The 26,825-nt window shown below is 54.3% G+C and overlaps 2 protein-coding genes across 4 annotated transcripts in view; both read right to left on the bottom strand.

Moving 5' to 3' along the window:
* The window catches only part of ZNF775 (zinc finger protein 775), a 29,374-nt gene extending 27,965 nt beyond the window's left edge, over positions 1 to 1,409 (bottom strand). Inside the window, exon 1 of the mRNA XM_053264727.1 lies at positions 1,013 to 1,409. Coding sequence (XP_053120702.1) covers positions 1,013 to 1,036 — 24 coding nt within the window. The 5' untranslated portion in view covers positions 1,037 to 1,409. The remainder of the gene's footprint in view (positions 1 to 1,012) is intronic.
* A 6,036-nt stretch (positions 1,410 to 7,445) lies between these two features.
* Positions 7,446 to 24,368, bottom strand: LOC128330257 (endothelial zinc finger protein induced by tumor necrosis factor alpha-like). 3 transcript variants are annotated; one of them, XM_053262813.1, is made up of 6 exons: positions 24,011 to 24,368; positions 17,917 to 18,083; positions 17,391 to 17,501; positions 16,652 to 16,762; positions 15,170 to 15,283; positions 7,446 to 13,132 (listed from the first exon to the last, which is right to left on the bottom strand). In XM_053262813.1, the coding sequence occupies exons 3-6, from the start codon at positions 17,419 to 17,421 to the stop codon at positions 11,565 to 11,567; spliced, it is 1,824 nt and encodes a 607-aa protein (XP_053118788.1). In that variant the 5' UTR covers positions 17,422 to 17,501; positions 17,917 to 18,083; positions 24,011 to 24,368; the 3' UTR covers positions 7,446 to 11,564. The 3 variants fall into 3 exon arrangements, with proteins under 3 accessions (XP_053118788.1, XP_053118790.1, XP_053118789.1); XM_053262815.1 differs by lacking the exon at positions 24,011 to 24,368 and adding an exon at positions 23,651 to 23,988; XM_053262814.1 differs by lacking the exon at positions 24,011 to 24,368 and having other exon boundaries at positions 17,917 to 21,028.
* Positions 24,369 to 26,825: the final 2,457 nt, after the last annotated feature.

Here is a 26,825-nt window from a genome sequence, read left to right as displayed (position 1 = left end):
CAGGCCTGCTTAGCTTCAGCAGGCCATGTCCAGGGCCTTACCAGAAAGGGAGGCCCAGTGTTCAAAGCAAATAGATGCTTTTTGCCTTTTCCAGGCAGCAGGTTTCAGAGGGTGCCTCAGTCTCCAGCGACCTCCAAATGCTTTGAGCTCCTGGCAGAACCCAGCGGAGCTTCTCCTGCCCCACTGAAATCAAGGGCAGCTGCAGGAGGAGGGCCCCTCACGGGAACAGAGGCAGCTGCCCAGCCCCTTGGTCCTTCTCGCTCAGTCTTGTCTTCACAGACCGGCAGCGGCTTCTCCGAGGCTGCGGGCAGGAGTCTCTCTCAGCCCTGTCTTGGAGATGCTGCTGCCAGGGAGGGGACTGGGAGCCTAGAGGCTCTCCCCAGAGCGGCGGCTCCATCCCCCAAGGGGAAGCTCTGACTAGGCTCCCACTTCTAGGCTCCGTCCCTCCCATTCACATGCAACCCCCCGGGCGGACCCTGCTTCGCTAAGGGGGCCAGTCCTGCTGGCTCCCACCAGGCCAGCTCTCCCTCGCCGGCCCTCGAAGGCAACCCAGATGCCTCCTGGCCGGACTGCCAAGCCCAGGGCGCCGGGGGAAAGGGGCCTGCCTGCCTGCCTGGGGTGACCTGCTGCCGCCGCCGCCGCGCCCGACGAGCCTCCCGAGGATGCTGGGGCGGGGGGGGGGCACTTCCCCGAGGCGCTGCCTTGAGGAGTCCCGCAGGAGCAGCGGCGCGCCGTCCTGGCCGGGGAAGAAGCGCCAGCCCAACAGGGCTCGTCGTCGTCGGACCGGGCGCCTGCAGGGCAGCGCGCAGCAGCAGCAGCAGCAGCAACCTTCGCTCGGGGGGCCGGCGGCGGCGGCGGCGTGTTGGGCTTGCTGCTGCTGCTGCTGCTGCTGCTGCTGCTCTCTCCGGCGCAGCTCCTGCGGCGGCGGCGGCGGCCTGCCCTGCAGCCACCCTGAGCCCCTGGGGGCGGGCGAGGCCGCAGCCGGCTCTGCGGGGGGACCAGCGAGGCCTACCTGCGCGAGGCTCCCTCCGGCCATCTCTCCGTGGAGGAGGAGGAGGAGGAGGGCGCCCGCCCTGCGCTGCAGCCCGCCGGGCCCGTCCGCTGGAGGCTGCCGCCTTCTCCGCCTTCTCCTCCTGGCCGCCGAGGAAGAGCCGGGCTGGCTTCTCGGGCGCAGGCTCGGCGCTGCGGGGGGCCCGCCGGGGGGGGGAGGAGGAGGAGGAGGCGGCGGGCGGCGGCGAGCAGCAGCAGCAGCGGCGCCCCGGCTGGGCTTCCTTCCTCGTCGCCTGTCAGGCTCGCCGGCTGCTCTTTTGTTAGCCTTTGAAGATTTACGCTCCGGCGGCGGCGGCGGCGGCGCTGCGCACTCTGGGAACTGTAGTTCCGCCCAGCAGGAGGAGGGAGGGATGGAGAGGGGGAGGGCGGCAGCGGCAGGGTTCCCCCCGCCGGGGCCGAGAGCGCCCCCCCTCCTCCTCCCCCTCGCTGCTGAGCCCATCCATTTGCTCGTCGGCACTTGCTCCCCCAGAGAACCAGCAGATCCAGGCCGCAGAAGAAATCACCTCCTTCGTGTACCTCTCAGTCGCGGTGGGGGTGCGGGTGGTTTTCACTCGTCCACACCAATAAATGCACCTCGCACCGCAGTCGCTTGCCTACTGAAGCTCACTCCATCTGCATTGGCAAGGCTAGGCTTGAAGGTGCCACAGGCCTCGGGGGTTTCCTACACACAGCAGGCACACGAGGCCCATTCACACGGTATATTCAACACCCCTGCAACAAGTGTACAGCATAGTACACGGCACAGATTTGTACAGAGCTACAGCCATTTACATGTTATGCTGAAGCTGAACGCAGGTACAGAAGTGCACTCCCTATCTGTGCCATGCATTTGAAGGGCCTGTATCCAAGTTTACCTTTAAAATAAACACAGTTGCACCCATTCACACAAACACATGTAGGAGTGTCCAGACATCTGTACACTCGTACAGCATAATGTCTGAATCAGGCTATGCACTCATGATGTGGAGGAGCGGGGCTTTAGCAGTCGGCCTCGGTGAACCCCCCCGCCCCCCCCGGTTGCTGGCCGTGTGGTTGCCAGGGCCCAGATGCCCTCGGGAGTTTGCATGCAGGGCTTGAAGCAGAAGAGCACCCAGTGTGAATCCCCAGTCAGCTAGGAAGTTCTAAACAATCACATACTCTCTTCTCCCTCCAGAAAAAGAAGAGGGCAGCTATTCGGTCTGTATATTCCCCATAAGGGAAAACCCCTTCAAACCTTCATCTGTTACACTACAAGACACACATTTCCCCCCTGAAGAGATTAATTTTATCTAAAGGGCCAAATATGAAACTTCTTTTTGTTTGTTTCCATACAGAGACGAAACCTTACTGGGTTGTTGTTGTTGTTTGGCGGGGGGGGGGGGGTTGTCCCCCAGCAGTGGGTGCCTGCCTCTGGCAGGGACTCAGTTGGTGACTCACCTTCCCAAAATATGAAAGCAGCCAGAAAGTGGTCGGCGTCTGAAGGGGGTGGATGGCAGTGTGAGCTAATCACCCCACCACTACCACTACCCCAGATCTTTCTGAGTTCCATCTCCTCCACTCATCTGGTCTTGCCCAAGGCTTGCATCTCTGGGCATTTTCTTGCTAAACAGAGCCTTCAGCCACTGTGGCTGAGGAAGATGGGAGTTGTAGTACATCATCATCTGGGGCCCAAGTCTGAAAACCCCTGAACCAGCTAGCATATTGGGTTAATATGAACCCAATTAACTAGTCACCTAGGATGCCCATCTTTTCCCCCTTGGCCCTTCAAAGAGGAGAGCTGGTCGTGTGGTAGCAAACATGACTTGTCCCCCTAGCTAAGCAGGGTCCAGCCTGGTTGCATTTGAATGGGAGACTAGAAATGTGAGCACTGGAAGAGATTCCCCTCAGGGGATGGAGCCTCTCTGGGAAGAGCAGAAGGTCCCAAGTTCCCTCCCTGACAGCATCTCCAAGAGAGGGCTGAGAGAGATTCCTGCCTGCAACCTTGGAGAATCCACTGCCAGTCTGTGTAGACAATGCTGAGCTAGATGGACCAATGGTCTGACTCAGTATACGGCAGCTTCCTTAGTTCCTAAATGCTTCAATCGGGCCAAGCAGTTTATCCAGGCACTGCTATCCTTTGAAGGGAGATGTTTCAGAGCAGCAAATAAGGACAGGAATATAGGAAGCTGCCTTCTACTGAGTCAGACCATTGGTCCATCTGGCTCAGTATTGTCTACCCAGACTGGCAGCGGCTTCTCCAAGGTTACAGGCAGGAGTCTCTCTCAGCCGGATCTTGGAAGTGCCAGACAGGAAACTTGGAACCTTCTGCCAGCATGCAAGCAAGCAGGTGCTATTCCCAGCGACCCCATCCCCTGAGGGGAATGTCTTGCACTGTTCACACGTGGTCTCCCATTCAAATACAAACCATGGTCAACCATGCTTAGCAAAGGGGGCAATTCATGCTTGCTACCACAAGACCAGCTCATACAGGCCCAGCTGATGAGGAAGCCATTCTTGGCCCAAGTAGATACTGGATAGGGCAGCTGGGTGGCCATGGAATAAAATGTAAAGGGGCAGAGAGAGAACTGGGCTGTACCAATCCGAATATTTTCGTTTTCCTGGAAAAGAAAGGTCTTTGCATGAGCTATGTTTCCAGCATCCAATCCATTACAACCAAGATATGTACTCAAGGCTAAAGAGTCAATCTGACAGGTGCACAGCCAGGGCCCTTTGCAAGGCACAGAAGATGCCAGGACACGACTCTTGGATCACTTCTAGAGCATCGTTTGGGAGCTGCAACCCAGGCTCCTCTGGGGTGCTGCAAAGGATTCTGGGGCACCTCTCAAATTGGGGCAAGCCAGTTGCCAAAAAGGCCTGGGAGCAGGGCATGAAATCCTCAGCTGAAGGCCATCTCCAGCACCTGCCATCGTCAGATGTGGGGTCTTCCTGGGGTCTTTTCCAAGCTGTGGAGGCCCTTCTCCCAAGAGGCCTATATAGCCCTCACACTGCAGGCGGTTTGGTTTCTGCCAAGGAATTTTGTCCTCCCCTCTTGGCTTCAGCTGAACGTCCTGCCTAGTTGTAGTGCTTTGATGCCTTCCCAAAGCTCTTCCAGTTATAGGCAGCGTTTCATGGCGTTTTGGTGTTATTTGGATGCTTCTATTCTGATGCTGCTATTTTTGCGTTGCAGGCAGCTTTGGAGTCTCCCTGGAGGCTCTTTACGAAGTAGAGCTCAGGGCGAGAAATGTCCTGGTGGGTGTGGGAGGCAATGCAAGCCCCCGACAGATCCCCAGAGAAGCTGCTGGGATGCCTTTAGAGGTCTCATGCTATGTAGGACCACCACCCCCCTCCACTGTCCAGGGGTCGGCCACCAGTTTGTCTTGGCTGATTCAGGCTTCGCTTGGCAGTAACCCAGATCTCATGGCTCACACCCTCCCACAACTAGCTCAGCTCTTCTAGGCTACAGGGAGGTTCTCTGCAGCAGATGCCCAGCCATGAAGCTACACAAGCACTCCCCACGAAATCAGAAGGCTCAGCCCCACAACTGTAAGAAAGCCTTTATTGCAAACAAACATAGCTCAGAAAATAATAAAACATAATAATAATTATTATTATAATAATACATCTGGAATAGCCCTAGGGGGCCAGTCTGGGTTAATGGGGATGAAGTTACCAACATGTCTTTAGGAGGGAAACTCATGGAAGAGGTGAAGGGAAGCAGGGTCAGGCGCAGGGCAGGGCTGGGAGGCCTCCTGGTAATGCCACGGAAAGTTGGCTGCCTGCTACTGCCCATTGGGCTGCCCGCCCTGCCGCCATGTTCCATCAGCAGCTGCATGGGTTGCCATTCTTGGACGCGCCCAAATGCCTCAGACAAACCCTCGCTGTGAAGTCCCCTTCGGGCCAGAAAATTGTGATGATGGGGGTAGGGACCTTCCAAAGGGCACGTCCAGCTGAAACCCTGATGGCCCAGGCATCTCCACTGGAAGTAGCTGGTGGTAGGTTCAGGATGAACAGAAGTTAAGCATGTCAACACACAATGGATTATTCACTTAAGAGATTTCATTGCCATAGCATAGGATGTTGCGATAGCCATTAGTGCAGAGGTCCTTTTACAAACTCAAAACAGCTAGATTGGTCATGGCTGTTCACTACAGCAGCGAAATGGAGCTTTAGGAGGCCAACTGGGGCAAGCCATCATGACACCCAGACAAGAAGCTCTTCATCAAGACATCTGACAGCACCCCACCCACCCACCCCGAGACAGAGGAGCCCTTTTCCTGGCCCAGCAAGGCAAGCCTGCTGTTCTGAAATCCATTCTTGGCTCCTCTTTGTGGAGCCAAGCTCCAACTATGCAACACTTCCAACCAAGCAGAACCTGCTGGAGTCTTCTACCGTGGACCGAGTTTGCACCCCACTGGAAGCTTTGGGACAAGGCAACATCAAGCACCAGGCTCGAGCTGCCTACTAGAAAGACGAGGAGGATGCCGCCGCACCACCAATTTCCTTGCGTTTCAAGCTGCAGGTTGTCCCAAACACACCTGGCACCCCAGGACTTGGTTGCCACCATCCAGTCCCTGCTCAAGTCATAGAGCAGAGAGAAACTGAAGCTCTGTAGCTGCAACAATACAGGATCCAGACCTCCAAATAGCATCCGCCCACAATTCTGCACAATATGCAAGCAGCTTTCAAGAGAAAAGGATGCCTGGGGCCCATCTGCCCAAGAAATTTAAGCACATTTGAAATTAGTTTAGCAGTCAATAGTTTCCTGCACAGAAATCCCCCCAAAATAGTTGTTTTGTGAAAGTGCTGGGAATTCTGCAAGGGGCCCTTTCATGGAGCTACTGGCCCCATCCTGCTTAAATCAGCTGCAGTGAAGACCCCTTGGAACTAACGGGGCAAAGTTTAAAGCTCACTTCTCTCAGTGGGACATGCACAGAAGCAAGCCCTACCAAGTGCAGTGGGGCTTACTGCCTAGTAAGTGTGCACAGAATTGCAGCCATAGTCAAAACACACTTTAGTTGGACTGGGGCCCACAATGTATTGTTCACAACATGCCTTGACTGAAAGCTATGACAGCTAAACCGGTTTCAAAGAGGTTCACAATTGTAACACAGCAGTCAGGTCATGCAGTTGTTCTTAAAAGGCTGGCCTTGGGCTGGGGAACTCCGAACCAGCTGTGCTCTTGGAGACACTTCCTTCAGGGAATTTCCACCTGGACTACTGCCATCCATTTATCTCCTGCAGGACGGGCAAAATCCTCAGGGCCTCCTCCTCAGTGGGGAGTCTGCACCAACTCTGTACCTTGGCAAGATGCAACTGACCAAGCAGCCCTCTCCCAAGAGCCAACTGAGACCCTCACTGTCTGTGGCAGTTGCCACCTTGACTCCTGCCCAAGGAGGTGCTATGCCTTTCACAGCACCACGACAAGCAGAAGTTTGGCACGTGTGTTTTCCCAGCATGTGATGAGGAAAGCTTCATCTGCTGAATTTCTGCCTGCCACAAAGCCTCTATTGCCGGGGGTGGGGGGAGAAGCACCAGTCTTGCCACAGAAAGGAATCCAAACCACACACACAGCACAGGGGACATCCCCGGCCAGCTTCTGGCAATTGCTGCTGGCCCCACCTATTCTTGGAAGCTTCAGCAGCAGCTGGGCCTGAAGCATTGGAGGCCACATGGAAGAACACACCAAGATGAGGGGAGGGCAAGAGCCACAGAGCCAGCCAGGCTGGCCAAAGTGGTTCCATGGCCAGATATGGGGAGGCAGAGCAGCTGCATCCGCCCAGCGAGATCCTGCTCAGAGCACACCAGCCACAGAAAGAACCGAAAAGATCCCCCATGAAACTAGCCAATAGAAAAAAATATGACCAAAAATATGATATAAACTAACTAAGTTGGAATGTTTATTCCACATGGATCAATAGGATGTAAATATAACGGTGATATATACAACTACAACCAACAGAATTCACAGTAGAAATGACCATATGATTGATAGAGTCCACGGACTATATATCAAAACAGAGCAATAAAGTCTGTGATGAAGTTGATTGTGAAGATGTCCATGCACTACGGTGACCTTCGTGAACAAGCTTTGCACCTACTTTTACAAGAACATTTTCTAGAAACTACAGAAAAAGGTAGCGCAATATTGAGCATTTCTTCATCTGCAATCTCTTTGAGATAAGAATGTTCCTACTACGTTTGGCAATACAACCAGTCCATTAAGATCAAGACATTTGAGTATACTGAGTCATGTCAACTCACAAGATCCATGTGCATCAGCACTTGAGCCATTTTGAAAAGGAGGTCCCTGTAGTGTATGGTCGTCTTTACCACCAACTTCATCATAGACTTGCTCTGTTTTGATATATAGTCTGTGGACTCCATCGTTCATATGGTCATTTCTACTGTGAATTCTATTGTTTGTAGTTGTATATATCATTGTTATATTTACATCCTATTGATCCATACTGAATATACATTTCAACTTAGTTAAGTTTATATCATATTGTGGACATGTTTTTTCTTTCTCTTGGCTAGTTTCATGGAGGATCTGGCTGGTTCTTTTTAGGGCACATGTATATAGATCCCAGTATGCTATATATTTTTTTGCAGAGTACACCAGCACCAGCTATGCAGCAGGAATCTGGTGGGTGCGACTGTGCGGTCAGGACAGACATCCCCCATACTGGTCTCAAAGGGCAGTAAGAGATGGTCTACATAGAGCGTGTACTAGACGCCTTCCTCACAAGCAGAATTCAAAGGGATCCTAATGGCCATGTGGCCACCCACCCACCCACCCATGATACTCTCACTGCTCACTAGCAGTGTTCCCTCTAAGGCATGCATGTGTGCACAAGTTTTTGGATGTCCGCTCAGTTAATTTTTGATCCTGCCTAGGTTGGATCAGGAAGACCCCATCCTGAATGTATGTGAGCACACACACACACACAGCCTTGATACTGCCACCCAGAACAAAACCCATTCCGCACACAGATGGAAAAAAGTGGAGGGAACACCACTTGTGAGCTGTTGCCCCTGAAGAGGCGAATGGCAGGGCTGGCAGAAACCAGAAGCTGAACAAGGGCCAAGTGATCAGTTGCCAAGACCAGACCATTTACACCAGAGCTCTGATCTCAACTATGGAGCAAGTGCACTTCAGAAAGTATCTGTGGGACAAAGGTATCCTTGAAGGGGGACTCAAGCAAGCAGGGCAGCAGAGCTGGTGCTCCTCCCCAATACACACAAGCTACTTTCTGGGGAAATAATCCTCCCTGGACCAAGAGATGTGCGCAGTCTGCAGTCCAAGGAATTTTTACTAGCATCCAGGAGTCCAGCCCAGCCACACCACACCCCTGGCAATGGGCGTTCTACGACCCCACAAGAGGGTTAAGGGAAGAGAGTTTTCCAGGAGCCAACCCTGCAGCCTCCTTGCCACCATCAAGCTCATAAGAGCAAGCATCCCACTGTGGACCGCAAAGGGCTCCCCTCTCGCCCCACCCAGAGGCCTGGACAGTTTAACCCTGGAACAGCAGCCCGGGGCAGCACGCTCCCACGCCAGTGGGCTTCCCAAGCTGATGCGCACACAGAGTCCTTCCCTGGCCCTCCCGGCCATCCAGAGGCACCCAGCTATGTGCAGAGTCTGGTGAAAGGCCAGCAGCTGGGGGAGGACATCTCCCCGCCCACAGACCACCATCCCTTTCCCGCCTTGCTCTCCCCGTCCTTGTCAAAAGAAGGATTCTGTGGCTAAGAGCCAGTCAGGATGGTGCCAGCTTGTCCCAGGCCTTCACACCTGCCGCTCCTTGTCCCCACAGCACCACCCTTGGGCTGCCCTGGCGTGAGAGGAGCGGATGGCCACACCCACCCGCCACTCCTCCACCCCCAACTGCCTGGTCTCCAAGTGGGCGGCGGCAGCGGCAGCAGCAGCGCATCTGCTGGGCTCAGGAAAGAAGCGCCCCCCCCGCCCCCCGCCTCCACTGCAGCCAGCAGTCCCAGCCCCTCTCGCTCGCTGGCACAAGGCTGCTCTCCCCACCTCCTCAGGCTGAACTCCAAGACTGCCCTCGCCAGCTGCTCCAAAACCTCCTGGCCGCAGCAAGGCGGAGGGCAGGGAGCGCTGGGCCTCCCTGTGGCCCACGCAACGGAGGCGCTTTCCCAAGGCAGGGAGCAGCCGCCGCCCTACCTGCTGCCCACGCCCCACAGGTCCCCTGGCATCTGTGCGCCAAGGCTGCGCCCCACCTTCGACTCTTGGCGCTATTCAGGAGGGGGCTGCCCGCTTGCTCGGGCAGCAGTGCCTGGGGAGGCAGGGAAGGAGCCGCCCCCCACCTGGCAGCTTCCTCCCACAGCAGCAGCAGCAACAGCTCTGAGAAAGAGCGCACAGCAGACCCACCCACCTGCAGAAGACGCCGCTTGGCACTCAGGCCTGCCCGGGGGCCCCCTTCCACACAGCACCACGCGGAACCCCAACCCCCCCGCCCCCCGTATTGCATGGCAAGACAGAACCCCTCCTGCCGGCCTCTCCCCAGTGGCACCTCAGGGCCTGCCTTCTATTGCACAAGCCAATCTGCGACAGCTCTTCAGAACGAAGGAGCCCATCTCCAGAGAGGAGCTGGGGCCGCCACCCCCCCCCCCCCCCGAGAAGAGCTCCGCTCCTCCGTGGGGGGCTTCAGCAAGCGGGGTGGTTGAAGCCCGGCGGGCTCTGGCCTCTCCCAGGTGAACAGGAGGCCTCTGTGCTCTAGTCCAGGGCGGGGGCGGCCAGGGGGCTTGTGAGCCACTCTGCAGCCTGGCCACCCGTTGCCCTCGGCCAGCGCACGGCGCCCACGCCTGCACAGCAAGCATGTCCAAGAGCAAGCCCGGCAGCCGCCCAGGACAGGACTCCACACCGAAGCGGAGAGCTTAAGGCACCGGTTTCCCCGTAACTGGCTGGGGGGGTTCTAGAAGCAGAAGGGCGGCTTTCAGAGAGGAGCTTTGGTAGTTGCTCTGCTGGCAGGAGAGGAGCATGCGCCCCACAGCCACGGAGCCTCCTGGGGCTGCCACGAGGGCGGCGGAAGCAGGCAGGGGGGAGTCCCCCTCTCTGAAGTGCTGCTGGCCCCCCAGCCCTCCCACCCAACTGTCCAGATCCCGCTCCAAGCCCTCCTCTTTGGTCAACGGGCAGGTTGCAGACCCTCCGAGGCTGCGGAGAGAAGGAAGAGGCGGGGGAGGGCCCCGCCTGCACTGCTGCGCCTCCCGCCCGCCGGGGTGGCCCCGCTTTGCGCTCGCACAGAGGCGGCGGCTGCTGGCTGGCCTCTTGGAGGGCTGGCTTCCCTCCGGCTCAGAGGAAGGGAGAATTCCGCTCCCGTCCCCACCTTGCAGAACCACTTGGCCCTCCCGCCTCCTTATGGAGTTCAGTCCCCTCCGGCCCTCAGCACAGTCCCCCAGTCATCACCCAACACTTTTGAAGCATGGGTGCACACATGTCTGGCCACCCCCCGCCATTCATACAAGGGCAGAGCATGCTAGGTTAATGAGGCAGGCGGCCTTCCCAGCCCCAGTCCACTGGAGGTGGCTGTGTCCTTGACAAGGGAAGTCAAAGGGAGCAGCAGGGCTGCAGGGAAGACCGGGGGCATCTTTGCCCCTTGCCCCGTGGCCCCAGGCCACTCCTGGCTCACTCTGGTTCCCCGCTTGCCTCCTGGAGAGTTCATCCCCGCTGCTCCTGCAGGGCTCCTCCTTTGGTTCCAGCGGCACAGTTCTTCTGCGCTGCGCACAGAGATCCCCTCTTGCGCCGGCATACGAGGAAAAGGGAGCGGGGGGGGACCGGCCGTGATCTCTGGAGTGATCCAAGCAGCTGTAGCATGCACAGGGATACCTGGAAACTGCTGCCTAGAGAGCCCCGCTGTTGCAGGCAGGAAACCTCTGTCAACGGCACAGCGGCACCCAGCATCTCCGAGGCCGGCTCCGAGCCACGTCTTGGCACCTGCCTCTTCTGCTCTAGAAGCCAAGGACGAGCTTCCGGCTGCCTTGAGAAGCACAGGGAGAGCAGTAGCAGCAGGCGGCGGCGGCGTGTTGGTGAACAGGAAGGAGGACTGTCTGCCGAAGCCACCTTTCCCAAGGCTCCCGCTGCAATGCTGCCGCCCCCCAGCCCAGAGGGTGGAGGCTCTCTCTCTCTCTCTCATGGTGATGGATGGAGGCAGATCTGCACTGCACAGAGGAGGGGTGGTTGGGTGAGTACAGGGCTGCCGCTCCGTTCTCCATGGTAGGGGTGGCGGCATTGCTGGGATGAAACAAGAGACTTGGCACAAGGCTCCCCACTGCGTGCACGCTTCTTACGGGAGGTGTCCGTGGTCTGCTCCGTGCCTCTGCCCAAGTGGCTCTTTACCAGGGGCCAGGCTCATCCCAGGCCGCTTGCTGACGGAGCAAAGGATCCCACCGAGGAGGAGCTGGCGCAGGCCTGCGAGGGCTCTCCTGTCCACGATACATGCATGAAGAACCCCCCGGCCCAACCCCCAAGGGCTACGTCTACGGTGTCGAGGGGTAGCCCAGCCCCACACACTCTGTGCTTGCACAGCGCACGTCTTTGGGGGAAGCTATCGCAGGGAGTCCGGGATGGAACACAGTCTGGGGTTCGGGGCTGCCGGATGGCTCTGGGGCCCCTGCTGGAGCTGAAGGGTGCGGGTGGGGCAGGGAATCCCCAGCCAGGCTCGGCCAGGGGCGTCTCTGCTTCCCGGCTGGAGCTGCCCGAGGTGGGGAGGGTGAGGAATGACCAAGGAGGCCCTGCTGGCATGGCAGAGGCAGTGCAGCATCTCGCTCGGGGCATCCACGGCAGCAGGCCGGGGCCCAGCAATGCTCTTCTGCTTGGCGGTGGCGACTTGAGGCTGCCCCATGGGGACCGCGGTGTGCGCGCTGCTGGAGGTGGGAAGCGCAGGCAGGCTCAGCCGGCGCTGGCAATGCAGCATCTCCGCGTGGGGATCCATCGCTGCTGCTGGCGGGGGGGCGCTGAGCTTGGGCCCTTGCTCCGAGCCGGGGGCCACTCCCTGCAGGTGCCCAGCTGGGCCTGCCGCGTGGGGCCCAGGCGCCGGGTCTGCCGGGAGATTCTGCCCGTGGGGGGCGCCATGCTGCCCGGCTGGAGCACCCCGGTGGACACCTGGAGTCGCCTCCCCGGCCAGATCCTGCCGGGGCGCTGGCGTTGCCCGCTGGGTGACAGGGGCCGGCTCCCCAGGGAGGGTCTGCTGAAGGCTGGGAGCTGCCAGGAGGGTGCCAGCCAGAGGATCGGCACCCAGGACTTGCCGGTGGGTTCTCTGGTGCGCCCGCAGCGCGGACTCGCCCTTGAAGCGCTTGGGGCAGCAGCTGCAGGCATGGGGGCGCTGCTGCGAGTGGGTGCGCTGGTGTGCCGCCAGGTTGCCCTTCTGGCTGAAGCGCCGGCCACAGGTGGCACAGGGGAAGGGCCGCTCCCCCGAGTGGATGCGCCGGTGGGTGATCAGGTTGGCCCGCTGGTTGAAGCGCTTGCCGCACTCCGTGCAGGCAAAGGGCTTCTCGCCCGTGTGGATGCGCTGGTGGGTGATGAGGTTGGGCCGCTGGCTGAAGCTCTTCCCACACACGTTGCAAGGGAAGGGCTTCTCGGTCTGGCGGCTGCCCCGCTGCACGGGGGCTTTGGGCTCAGGGCTGATCAGCCCCTCCTGGACCGCGTGGGTGCGCTGGTGGGCCGCCAGGTTGGCCTTCTGGCTGAAGCGCTTCCCACACCGCAGGCAGGGGAAGGGGCGCTCGCCCGTGTGCACCCGCTGGTGGGTCAGCAGGTTGGGCCGCTGGCGGAAGCGCTTGCCGCACTCCAGGCACGGGTAGGGCTTCTCGCCCGTATGGATCCGCCCATGCGTGATGAGGCCCTGCTTCTGCCGGAAGCACTTCCCGCACACCACACAGGCAAAGGGCCCGGAGCCCAGCCCCTGGGAGGGGCGCCCGGGGCCGCAGAGGCCCGGCTCGCAGGAGGCGGCCTCCTCCTTCTTGACCCGAGGCTGGCTCCGCGGCTGGATGCTGTTGGGGGCCAGGAAGAGCCCTGCTCGGGAGCTGTCAGGAAAGAGCTGGTAGCGCTCCAAGCTGGCGACAAAGCCCTTCTGGCCACCCTCCTCCTCCTTGATGGCCTTGCCACGCCCCGCTGCTCCTGAAAGGGGGAGAGAGAGACAGGAAGAACGCGTGAGGCCCCCCGCACCTCAAGGCCCCCTGCATCCAGTCTAGAGCTTCCCACACGAGATGCCTTCGGGAAACTTGTGAGCAGGGCAACAGCCCTCCCCCGCACCTGCCATGTAGTGGGCCTACTGCAACTGAACATGGAGGCTCTGTGCAGGTATCATGCCTAGTACAGTAGCTGCTGACAGGCTCTCCTCCGCCAGGAATCTGCCTAACCCTCTTTCAAAGCCATCTACAAAGAGGCTGTGTCTAGGTCAGGCGAGGTCAGTGAGTGGGGCCTCCTGGTAGAACAGAGTGACTTGCGGCGGATTAGCAAGGTCTGGACCCCAGCAAGGGACACTGCCAGGACCACATATTTCCCAACACAGCTAGCCTCCTGCTAGTCACATCTCTCTCTCGGCCCCCACATTCTTCATCTGGCTGCCTTTGGCTTTGTGAAGCTCTGCCAGCCAGTTTGAGTTTCTAGCCTGTAGTAACTTGGATCATACTTCTACACGCAGCTCATGACAGTAGGTGGCTCATGGGGGGCAGGATGACCCTGGCCCTGCCCCAAGCCACCCATTTTGGAGCTGGCTCTCCTCCCCTGGGGCTACTATTGTGCACCCAGCTCCAGTTGGTAGATCTCAGGGCTCTAGCACGGGATGGGGGGCATCAACTATGCAAGCCTGGTCTGCTCACCCACAATATAGGCCAATGCATCCTCTCTTGCTGCTGGGCTTGGTGCTATAAGTACAAGGCAGGATTCTGCTTCTGGCTGCAGGGACCCGAGTTCTGTTCCCCAGAACCCAGTAACCAAAACCTGCCACTCTCACAGCATTCTAATGAGCTCTAAGTATCAAGGACATGCCAATACGGTAAGGTTGAAGATGTAATTTCTCCACAGCAAGGCTGTACAGTTTGGTGGTCAGACAGACATGGGAAACATACAGAGCTACCTGAATCTGAACTGGGCACACTGGTCCATCTAGCTCTGGACTGTCTGCCTCAACTGGCAGCTTTCCAGGGATCCAGCCAGGGGTCTTTCCCCAGCCTATCTAGGGATGCTACCAGGGAGAGAGCCCAGTGACTTTTGCATGCAGATGCTCCAGGCTAAGGTGCAGCCCCTTCCCCAGCTTCAGACACCCACCCACTCCCCTCTGAAGCCAAATCGGGTGGACCTGGCAACTCAGCTTAATCTACCTCACAGGGCTTTTGTGAAGATTGTCGTTTTGAAATGAAGACAGAATGGAAAGCAAGGATTTAGGAAAAGATGCCACAGGTTCTGGGACAGAGCAGGAAATAGCTAGATCAGGGCTGCTCAATGCCAGCCCTCCTGCACATGTTGGCCTACAACTTTCATAATCTCTGGCTACTGGCCACTGTGTCTGAGGAATTGTAGTCCAAAAACAGACGAAGGGCCTAAGCTGAGCAGGCCTGAGCTAGATACAAGATTAATAGTATTAACTGGTATACAGGCGACGCAATACGCAGGATGGCGCTACGACTATGTTCCTCTCCAGACCTCCTTTGATGCATAAAATAAAATTATAACACAAGGAAAAACTTAAAACAAACGTTTTGATGTAAACACGTCAGCCTCAGTATTCAATATTCCAGTGTTTAAACCACATTCTTATATTTGTCAGTCTCCCCAATCAAATCAAGATACTGTCTCTCTAGATTTGATTGGGAAGACTCTCAAATATAAGAATGCAGTTTAAACACTGGAATAATGCGGTTTAAACACTGGAATAAACACTGGAATATTGAACACTGAGGCTGACGTGTTTACATCAAAACGTTTGTTTTAAGTTTTTCCTTATGTTATAATTTTATTTTATGCAATAAAGGAGGTCTGGAGAGGAACATAGATTTATAGTATATAGTATATAATATTGAAGCACATATTGAGAACATGTCACCATCCTGTACATTGGGGAAAGGGAGAGAAGCCAGCCCATTTCAGCATAAACCAATCAGCAAGGCTCCTTTGCCCAGCCTGGAGCTCCCATGCGATGCTGCTTTCCCCCACCTTGGCAGGAGCCTGTGCACAGCTTGCCTTCCTCCAGCTTCTGGCGATCTGCAACACCCAGCTCCTCCCAGCGTTCAATCCAAGATAAGCCCTCGGGTTTGAAGAAACGGTAGCCTGGTGCAGAGGACAGAGAGCGGTTGGTTAGTTTGCTGGAACCTGTGTTGGGCTCAGTGGCGGCCTCCTTGGCTAAGATGGCCTGGTGGGCATAAGACAAAGCAGGGGCGGATTGACCCCCAAGAGATCCCAGCTGCATGTTGCTCTCAGTGTCCCCAGCGGCCCATGAACAGAGCAACAGGGCTTTATTCCCACCCAACAGACAGAGCAGGAGGAAGAGAAGAGCGGGACAGGACTTGCTAGTACTCGCTCAGTTCCTCAGGGCCAAGCACAGAATAAAGAATTTACTGTTAAGGCAACAACAGCCAGTTTAGCTGGCAAATCTATCCAGCTTAAGCATCGTCAGCAAGCAGCAGCAGTCTCAGCCCAACCCAGAAAAATGAGATGTGTTTTCAGCAGTGAACATCATCGCAACCACATCAAGAGGCAGCATAACCTTATGTTAGACTACTTTAAAAAAAAAAAAAACTAGGGCCATATGCATCCTCTAAAGTTTAGAGGATGCATATGCATCTAGTTTTTAAAAATAAAAGGTGGCAAGTGCATAGTCCTCATGGTTGTGTTGAGACAAACAGAACGCGGGCACAGGGAGTTTCTAGCGAAGGCTGAGAAACGAGAGAGGAATCAGGAGGTGGGACTTCTGAACTCAGCAGAGCTCCCACTAATTGAAGATCAATCCCAATGCCCCCTGTTCTGGAAAGAAGGAGATGCAGTTCTGTGTTGAACTGCCTGCTGTTCCTAGCAGACAAATATGCATGCTTACCAGGGTGGATTGACTTGCAGTTAACTCTTGGATACGGTTTATGCAAAATACGTGCTTTGCACACCCTGCCAATGGAGAAGCTCAAGGGCGAGGAGGGTGACTGCAGCCAGTATCAGCACCACAAGTCTGCCACAGAGCCCAACTGCGGCCATGGTGAGCCCTGCCCAGCCAGCAGTGAAGAAATCTACTTGGGCTCAAGTGCAACTGAAAGAGATCTCATGCACTTCCAAGTGGGTGTAGTACTTCTGGATGGCAAAATGGCATCTGGCAGAAACACACTCGCCCAAGAGCAACACAAGCGTCTTTGGGCAGAAGTCCTGGGAAAAGGCAGGCTGCTCACTCACACCAGGCTCCCATGCAGCGCCACCAAAAGATGACCCAGGCTTACTGGACTTGCTGCTTAATGGCAGAGGAGGAGAGAGGAGAAGAATCATCTCATCCAACCCCCACATTAAACTCCATAAAGGCAGTCAGAGTGCCTCTAACTCGCTAGGAAAAGGGTACAATAGACATCTGTCCCAAAGGCTCAGGAAACAAGGATAATATTGTTTGCTCCAAACATTTGCTCCAAAGAGGCAACAACAGGAGCCAGCGCAATTGCTCACCTGGGCATGGATCTGTTGGAATCCCTCTGCTGGAGTCCAGCTGATCGCCAACACACTGCTCTCCGGCACGCTCAATCCGAGACAGGAGATCAGGTTTGAGAACCGGGTAGCCTGGACGACAAGACCACAGAGATCCATTGCTATGGCTTTCACAAGGCCCAGGAGACAAGGGAAATGCTCTCGTATGCATCTGATAGCTGGCTGGTTCAGTGGCGCAGGGCAGCCAAGTTGGAGAAAGGCACTCCCATAACCCCCAAGCGGAATCTCAAAGCCTGCTTCCTTTCAAGCCCACCCTAAACGCACATCACAAGCAGCACAGGTCCCTACTGAGGCAAGGCAGACTTCCTTCCCAGAGGAAATCCCAGCATCCAGGCCTTTACTCTCAAAGCTGGCCTACAGCAAGGCACACGCCAGGGGAAGCTTCACCTGCTGCAAGACATGGTGGGCCCCCACTTGTCAGGGCTGGGACCTGATGCACTGGGCAGCATTTATCAGGGAAACTGAAGCCACTAGGCCGCTGAGCACTGTGGCCTCAGGTGCCAGATGAGAGGGCGCCTCCATGGCTCTTCTGCTCCCCTGGCCAGACAAGGTGGCCTCCCTTGAGCACAGTTGGTGCAGACAAGCACTGCCCAGATCCACTGCACAAGCAAAGCACCTCTCCCCCCACTTCCTTTTAAAAAAAAGATAACAGACTCCCACAGGCAGCGGCCTCCCCGCAATGAGACGGATGGCAACTTACCCAGTGAAGTGACCAGCTCGTAGTTCTCCATCACCACATCCACCAACGCCTTACAGCTTCTCTGTCAGCTCCTCCAGGGAGACACAGGCCAAGGGGGGGCTCAAACGTCACCTGCCACAGGATGCTTGGCTGGTCAGCACTGCCTCGCTCAAGGGGACCCATCCCAGAAACCACAACAGCCAGACTGAGGGCCACGCAGCGCAAACCCCAGGTTCAACACTCCTCAGAGTGCTAAGAAAACACTAGAGTGGCGTCCCCATTTGAAAGCCACGATTTGGGAGCCAGGATCATGACCAAGATCGAGGGAAACACTCTACCCCTTCCCCTCTCCGTGTGGGAAGCACAACTTGCTGAGCACTGGGCACCATTAAATAGCTGTGTTCACCTGGAAACAGGAGGTGTCAATCAGAGTACCGGGGGGGTCCCCCCACACCCGAAAGGGCTGGGCAGGTAGCAAGCATGTGCTGAAAGGCAGGAAGCAGCCCAAGGCAGCTCAGTGGCTCAGACTGTGCCTCTGCCATCCTACCTGGGCAGCATCCCCCGCAGGCATCTCCCGGGACAATTCTCCAGGGTGGGGAGGCCATCTTCTGCATCAGCAAACGGAAGGCAAATGTGATCCCCTCTTGTCCTGTGGGCCGGGCAGTTTCAACCATCCTTCTCCCAGTTTATTTCTGCTGCACTTTCTGAAAGCCCCTGCAGCAATCAGGGGGAGAGAAAAAAGTGAGCAACTCACATGCTTGAGGCCTGTGTAACCCGAGCCCTCTGAGGCAGGCTAGACTATTTGCAATTCCACTTCAGCTCTGTGCAAACCTCACTGCTCATTTGTTCTAAAGCTCACCAGATTCAGCTATCTTAAGAACAGGCTGGGTGCATTAACATCTTTCATTTGAACACTGAACGCAGAATGCACACTATAACAGCTCATTTTCAGTATTCTAGAGAAAACCTGGCACCATTTTACTTGTGTCTGTTTTGCACAAATGCAGGAAAAAGCAACAATCCAGAAAGGCCTCGAAGGAGGCCTGCTTCCCCATCAAGATTTGGGGGAGGCAGGCGGGCGGGGGGGGAGGACACGACCCATCAGCCCAGACTAACAACTGTAGAGACTAGGATGGCAAGTAGCAGTTCCCAGGAGCCGGGCAGAAAGTTATGGCCACACAGATCTGTCTCTTCTGCTTCCCAGAGATGCCCATTATGCTGTGGCTGCATTGGGAATACTGTGTACAGCTCTGGTTGCCAGTCTCAAAGAGAAGTTCGCAGAGCTGAGAAAAGTTGCCATGAGACTGATTGAGCAATGATATACTAATGTAACAGAAGTACAGAAAGTGGCAACAAAAATGATCAAGGAGTTGGGCATTTTCCCTGAAAGAAAAGCCAACATATTGGGGACTTTTTAGTTCAAGGGAGAGTGAGAGAGAGAGAGTGCGCACACCCCCAGTGGAAACATGATAATGCATGGCATGAAGTTTCACTCCCTCTCTCAGAATACTAGAGCTTGGGGTTATCCAGTGGAACTGATCAATTCAGGACAGACAAGAGGAAGTCCTCCTTCACACAATACACAATTAATGTATGGAACTCACTGTCACAAGATATGGTAACAGCTCCTGGCTTTGATGGCTTGTAAAGAGGATTAGAACAAATGTATTAGTTATTGGTTGGTTATTGTCCCTGGTTATTGCCCTGGTTGTTGTCTTTACTCCAAATGGCTTAGGTCCAGGTTACCTGAGAGAGCACCTTTTGCTACAAGATCCCCACTGCTCATTAAGATCATCAGGAGGAGTCCATCTTCAGGTGCCACCAGTTCGTCAGGTGGTGACCTGGGATAGGGCCTTCTCAGTTATCACCCCTGGGTTGTGGAAAGCATTCCCCACAGATATAAGAGGATTATCTTCCTTGGAGGCCTTCGTTGTTTTAGCCTGGCTTTTAATGATATCTAGTTTTAATTTTAATCTAGTTTTAAAAATGTTTTAATTTTAATTGTTTTATTATGTGTTTTTAATGTATTATGTTATTTTTTAATTATGTGATTTTAATGCAGACTACCCTGAGCCACGTTAGGGAGCGGGAGGGAGGAGGAGAAATGGATGGAGAATAAAACTATGAACAACTACATGAAAACTTCCTGTGGGCCACTGCATGCCAGCCACTTGGGGGCACATGTGGGGGGGCGGTTCTCTTTGTGCCTTGCTTGTGGGCTCCTCAGAGGCATCTGAGCAGCTGTTGTGGGAAGAGGATGCTGGACTAGGAACCCCCCAGCCCCAGCCTGACCTGGTAGGACTCCTCTCATGTGCTTATGACTTGTGGCATTCTTGGCATCTATAGACTCTTCCTTCCCTCAGACGACTGTGGCCCAGGCAGAAGATTCCTTCACGTCTTTCCTTCTGCCAGCATTTTAGTTATTTCTTTACCCACCCTATCCCAAGTTCTCAGGGCAGATTACAGTTAATTCAGGACTGCATGAACTCCAAGACAGCACAAACATAGACCTGGGATTCTGGGCATAGAATTCAGCATCCTGAGTGTTGAGATCCCAATTTCTTTTCTAAAAATGATATTTCTAGCCTTTGGGCTGGTTCGAGTGTTGAGAGAGGGAGAAATATTTTTCTCTGTCCACCCTCTCCACACCATACATAATTTTATAGACCTCTATCATGTCTCCCCTTAGTTGCCTCCTTTCCAAAGTAGAGAGCCCAGATGCTGTAGCCTAGCCTCATAAGGAAGGTGCTCCAAGCCCCTGATTATCCTGGTTGCCCTCTTCTGCACCTTCTCCAGTTCTACAATGTCCTTCTTAAGATACGGTGACCAGAACTGAACACAGTACTCCAAATGTGGCCGCACCATAAATGTGTATAAGGGCATTATCATACTAGCATTTTTATTTCCAATCCCCTTCCTGATGATCCCTAGCATGGAATTTGTAAAAGCCCACTTGTTCTACAGCCTCTCGCCTCCTGCCCTGGTGTGCAAACCATTTATAGAAGTGCCTTGTCCTCTTTCCTCACAGACCACAGCTCACCTGGAATGAAAATCGGCAGCTGCCCAAAGAACAGTGTTAAGCCCTGCAAGGCAGGAGGATGGAGTACATCTAGCTCAGCAGTGGGCACAACCAGATACTCAAGTGTGTCTGAGAACAGGGCACTTGGTGGAACACTAGTCCATTTCCAAGCCCAGAAAACATAAGGCCTTAAAGGGAAGTCAGTCACATTTATCAGGCCATTAGAAAAACAAACGCCGCTACGTACCAGGAGGTAGAGGGCAATTTCAGACGGCAGGTATGGGTTAGGGTTAACCCTAACTTGCCTGCCAAGAACGGCCAGCTGTCCAGACAGTGTTCCCTCTAAGAGGGATTCCCAAATGTTGTTGACTACAACTCCTAGAATCCCCAAGCAAAAAGCCATTGCAACTGGGGATTCCGGGAGTTGTAATCAACAACATCTGGGAATCCCTCTTAGAGGGAACACTGCACCTCAGCCATCTTGGACTATGAGTATCAGTGCATCTCTCATGCATTATTTCCTCTCAGGATCTTCTGTGCAGGGGCAATTCCTGCAACCCTAGCAGACAAGTCGCTCCAGCTGTTTCACAAGAACTAGAAATTGAGATATAACAAAGCCCCCCCCCCTCAGGCAGCCTGAACACTCAGCATTACTGCCACAGTATGCAGTTCGTACTATCTGCTACATACCATACAGAATCCCTACTCTGAGGGTATATGATATGTGCTAGGTAGACAAGCCAGGCATTGAGGGAAGGAGCCAAGATCAGCCTGGGCAGAGTCAGGCTGCAGAGAAAACAAACCCCTGGGCAGACTGGAAAATGCTTTTCAAATGAAGCGGGAGGAACCTGAACATGGAGGACAGAGAACAGTTAATAAAAGGAGAAGCTGTCTAGGAATCAGTATTGACAGAAAATCTGGAGTAAGATGTGGAGGGACGGGGCTGTAGCTCAATAGCAGAGCACCTGCTTTGCATGCAAAACAAGATCCCAGATTCCATCCGAGGCAGCATCTCCAGGTACAGCTGGAAGAGACTCCTTGGAAAAGAAACTGTGGAGTTTCTAAACCTTGCACTTGGAAAAGAAACCTCAGAGGGGTGCTGTTAATCAGTGTAGACCAGTCCTGCTCAACTTAGGCCCTCCAGCTGTTTTTGCACTACAACTCCCATAATCCCCAGCCACTGTGGCCAATAGCCAGGGGTTAAGCAAGTTGTAGGCCAACATCTGCAGGAGAACCGAAGTTGAGAAGCCCTGGTAGACACTACTGAGCTACATGGACCAATGGCCTCACTCAGTACAAGACAGCTTCCTCTGCTCCTATGCAACACCCACCAAATCCCTGCTTTATATCTAGCCACAGCCATGCCTGGTACATGGGAGAAGGAGTGAGCAGCCATCCATCCCCTCCTCCTCAGCATGGCTGGAAAGGAGGCACCAGCACATCTGCCCCTTATAACCTTGGAGATCACCACTCCAAGGCCATCTTCTCTGGGAAAAGAAGAGGGCAGGGCACAGCCACCATTCTGCCGCTCTTCTCTCATCTCTGTGGCAAAGTCACAGATCTTTCCACAGCAAAAGACAGTGTCTTAAGCTTGCCTGGACCAAGACAACCTTGGATAGACTTTGATCACATTCAAGTGAAAATACACAATCATGAAAATCCAAAACTTCACATAAACCAAATATATTCTCTTTTCCAGAAAAAAGCTTGGATTCTGAACCAGATCTTAGTTTGGAAAGAACTATCTCTCATTAGCAAACCTTTTAGTTCTATAAACATTTTGGGCTAACTGTACATGCAGTTAACTCCACCAACATGGCCACCTTAGGCTGATTAGTTCTTGCCATCCTTCCCCATCCTGAAGCATTTGACAATAATCTACCGTGGAAGCCAGGTTAGACATCTAGGGACATAAGCTGGAAAAACAGTCAGATAAGGATAGACGGTCCCATCCTCACAGCACAAGCCCCATCAAACACAGCACCAAAACGACACCCACTAGCCAAGTGTACTGCAGCCTTCCCAGCAGACACCATTTTTAGTAGCAGACCCAAAAATACAAGAGCAATTCCCTCATTCATTCCCAGAGAATACAAATCTCTTTTTGATCTCGGCATCCTCGCTCCATCCAAGAGAGCTGCAAGAAAACATTTTGTCAAGGCTCTCCTGGAGTCTTCGCTTCTTACCGCTCTGCCACCCACCCACTATGCTTACCCCACAAACTCCTACTTCCAACCTCACCATGCAGGGTTGGAAGCAGCGCTTGGTGCCTAGGACACATGGTCCTGCTGACCAAGGGTTTTCCAGTCCCCCTAGCTGGTGCTGATCAGCATTCCCTCTAAGGCATGCACATGTGCATGGGCTCACAAGGTTTTTGATGTTCACTCAATTAATTTTAGATCCCACTCAGGTTGAATCAGGAAGAGCCCACCAGCGTTCTAATGTTTTTCATCTGTGTGCGGAATGAATTTTATTCTGGGTGGCAGAATCAAGGCAGTGTGTGTGCACCATGTATTCAGAATGGGGCCTTCCTGGTTCAACCTGAGCAGGATCTAAAATTAATTGCGCAAACATCAAAAAATGAGTGAGCGCACACACATGCGCATGCCTTAGAGGAAACACTGGACCCTACTCTGACAGCACGTTCATGCACACTACCTTGATACTCTGCCCTGAACAAAACTCATCCGGCACACAGATGAAAAAAATTAAGAACGAACCCTGGTGCTGATCCGAGTGGGCAAGCTGTGCAGCCTCCAAGTCAGAACACCAGGCCATTCAGGTAACTTTCTGGAAGTCTCCCCACCGCCCCAGTGTATCACGCCAACTTACACTCTGCATTTTCAAACCACTTTCCCTCCCTCTTTAATGAATTCACACCCAGCCTGGCTACGAAGCGCATGGGGATCAGCGCCCAATATTTTATCTTTTATATCACATTTGTAAACTGCCTAACGGAGGTTTCTCAAGGTTGGGCCCGCAGCTGGAGATGGTGGGAGCTGTAGCCCAGCAACCCCTGGAGAGGCAAGCTCTGCAGGCGGCGTCCGCTGCTTAGAAACACCGCAAAAAGGAGGAAAAGGGGCAGTCAGACCATAGAAGCTGCTTTTCAAGCGTTGCAAGAAACGGCCCTTGGCCCTGGCCTTTTAGGCTGCCCCAGTGCATGAAGAGGCGGCAGGGAGGAGGCCGCCCTCTCCCACCCAACAGCAACCCCCACCATGACTGCCTGCAGTTCCCATCAGCCACAATTACAGCTTTCACGCACACCCGGAGGCCGCGACGAGAGCCGAGGCCGCCGCCGCCGCCCCCGAAGCCCCTTCAGAAGACGAGGCCAGGCCAAGCCCCGCAACCGCAACGCTCCTCCAGCCCCGCGGGTCCCACAGAGCCCCCGCCGCCGCGAGGAGGGCGCAGGCCACAGGAACGGAGAGGGGGCGCGCTGGGGCGGAGGCGGCAGAGGCGGGCGGGCACGGCCCGAAGAAGGGCCCCCCTGCCGACAGGGAAGAGGCGGGGGGGGGGCGGGCAGCAAGACTTCACAGCCGCAGACCCCCGAGACCGGGGAGGCGGCGGAGGCACCACCCCACCCACGGCGCTCAGTCCTCCCAGGGCCCCCCCCAGCTCCGCTCACCTGGCCGCGCGGTGACCCCCTGACCCGGCGGGCGGTGTTGCCATAGCAACACCGTGACGGTCCCGGCCTCGGCGGACGCGACGCCCGCGTCACCGTCGCATCATCGTCGAGCACGGTGACCTCACGCGCTGACGTCAGGCGGCCGCCGCGCGACGGAGGGGCGAGGCCACGCTGCTGCTGCTGCTTCTCCTTTTTTCTTTTTTCCCCCCTCCCTGCCTCGGCGTCCACGCGTTAAAAAAAAAGAGAGAGACTGAACGGAGGGACCCGGATGGAGGAACCGGAAGTGGACGTTCTCTCCTGATCCCCGCCCCCGTACTTCCTCCCGTAGGGTTGACTCTGCGGCCCGCTCCTCTCGTTCTCGCCTCCTCGCAAAGACTGATGGAGACGGCCAGCCTGCCGTGCGGCATTATGGGAATTAGAGTTTCTTGACTGAGAGAAAGGTCGCGAGGATTGCTAAATCCCACGTCCCCCTGCTGGTTCTCCAGAAAAAGTCGGTTTCTCGCAAGGCCTCATGGGAAATGTAGTTCCGAGCTGGGAACCGGGGCCTCGCAGCCCTAAGAAACGTCTCAGGCCGAAGGGCTGAGAGGATACAATATAACAGAGTTCCCAAATCCGGGCAGCCTACTTTGCATATTCTTATCCTACTGATAATTTGCATATTCTATTTGCTAATGCAAATTATACTCATTAACAGATGCACTGCCCACTGACTTTATTTTTATTTATTTAATTTAAATACAGCCGCCTGATTCCAAAGGCTCTAGGCGGTTTACAAAACCACAATAAAAAGAATAAACCCATTAAACAATTAAAATTTAAAACATCCAAAGATTACCACAATTAAAAAAGTATAAGCAATTAAAAATTAAAAACATTCAGAGATTATTAAATGAAAAAGTGTGTCTTCAGGGCTCTTTTATATCAGGCAGCAGCAATATAGGAAGATGCTGAAAGGCATCATCTCATACTGCGTGGGAGGAAGCCATGGTAAACCCCCCCTGTATTCTATCAAAGAAAAACCACAGGGCTCTGTGGGCGCCAGGAGTCGACACCGACTCCACGGCACCCTTTACTTTTTACTTTAAAGATGTTAAATGTCTATAGGGTTAGCGCATTCCACAGCCCAGAGCGACTACAGAGAAGGCCCGCTCCTGAATCACCGCCATCCACGACCTCTCTGTGCAGTGGGGAGAAGAAGGCACTCTCCCAGGTAACCCTGTCCTTAGGCTTGTGTCTGATCTGACAAAGGGCTCACAATCTAAAAAGGAAGCATAAGAGAGAGACCAGCTACAGCTACTGGAGGGATGCTGTGCTGAGGAGGGATCGTGCCAGTTGCTCTCTCTGGCCACGATCTTAATAGGCGACAGGAGTCATGACAAAGAAGGCACTCTCTTAAGTACCCCGGACTCAATCCATCGAGGGCCTTATAGGTAATAACCAGCACTTTGTATTTTGCTCGAAAACATATCGCTAGAACATTCTCTAAGGGATGCCTTCTTGTCTTAAGGAGGCAATCATTAGATCTCTTCTGATGAAGCCTGCATTGGATCCCTCAGAGTTGAGCAGCTACAGGCCCGTCTCCAACCTCCCGTGGCTGGGCAAGGTAATTGAGAGGGTGGTGGCCTCCCAGCTCCAGGCTGTCATGGAGGAAACTGATTATATAGATCCACTTCAAACAGGCTTTGGGGCGGGCTATGGGGTGGAGTTCTTGGAAAAGGATATTTAGATGCCATGTCATGTATACCTACAAAGATTAGAATAGTTCCGACAATGGTTTTTCCCGTGACACTCTATGGATGTTTTTGAACTTTAGTGCTGGAGAAGACTTTTGAGGATACCATGGAGAGCCAGGAAAACAAACAAATGGATCATAGAACAAAGCAATGCAGAATTTTTACTCGAGGCACAAACTATCATAATTTGTACACATTGTGCGAAAACCCAGCTCCCTTGAGAAGTCCATAATGCTGAAAGAAGTTGAAAGAAGGAGAAGAAGAGGACAACCAGCAGCAAGGTTACAACAGCAATGAATGTACCACTGAGAGACCTCAAAGGCCAAGTTGAAGACAGACCATCCTGCAGAGAATCTATCTATCTATGTGGTCGCTAAGAGTTGACACCAACTTGACAGCACTTAATCATCAATGGGGTGGAGACTGCCTTGGCTGGCCTGATAGATGATCTCCAATTGGGAGTTGGCAGCGGAAGTGTGACTCTGTTGGTCCTCTTGGAAGCTTTTGATACCATCAACCATAGTATTCTTCTGGAATTACTGAAAGGGTTGGGGGTAGGAGGCACTGCTTTGCAGTGATTCCACTCCTACCTTTCAGACAGATTCCAGATGTTGTCGCTTGGAGACTGTTGCTCTTTGAAATGTGAGCTTCTGAATGGTTTCTGTCAGGGCTCCAAACTGTCTCAAATGCTTTTTAAGATCTTCATTAAAAGCTGGGAGAGATCACCAGGAGATTTGGTGCAGGGTGTTATGAGTATGCTGATGACACCCAAATCTATTTTTCTATGTCAACATCATCAGGAGAAGGCATAGCCTCCCTTAATACCTTCCTGGAGGCGGTAATGGGCTGGATGAGGGATAATAAATTGAGACTGAATTCAGATAAGTCGGAGGTACTTATTGTGCAGGGTCTAAACTCAGGAGATGATTATGATCTGCCAGTTCTGGATGGGGTCACACTCCCCCAGAAGGAACAGGTATGCAGTCTGAGAGAGCTTTCGGATCCAAACCTCTCCCTCGTGTCTCAGGTTGAGGCAGTTGACAAAGGTGCTTTCTATCAACACCAGCTGTGTCCGTTTCTTG

The sequence above is a fragment of the Hemicordylus capensis genome, chromosome 6 (assembly GCF_027244095.1).
Source record: "Hemicordylus capensis ecotype Gifberg chromosome 6, rHemCap1.1.pri, whole genome shotgun sequence".
In the NCBI taxonomy this organism is placed as follows: domain Eukaryota; kingdom Metazoa; phylum Chordata; class Lepidosauria; order Squamata; family Cordylidae; genus Hemicordylus; species Hemicordylus capensis.
Note: the sequence above shows the minus strand (reverse complement) of the source record. Positions and strands in the feature narration are given on the sequence as shown.

Coding starts and splice junctions, on each gene's coding strand:
- LOC128330257 (XM_053262813.1), bottom strand. CDS start 17,421: ATGGAGAACTACGAGCTGGTCACTTCACTGG. Junction 15,284..16,651: donor TCCAACAGATCCATGCCCAG/GTGAGCAATTGC, acceptor CCTCTGCACCAG/GCTACCGTTTCTTCAAACCC. Junction 13,133..15,169: donor GTGCACAGGCTCCTGCCAAG/GTGGGGGAAAGC, acceptor TCCCCCTTTCAG/GAGCAGCGGGGCGTGGCAAG.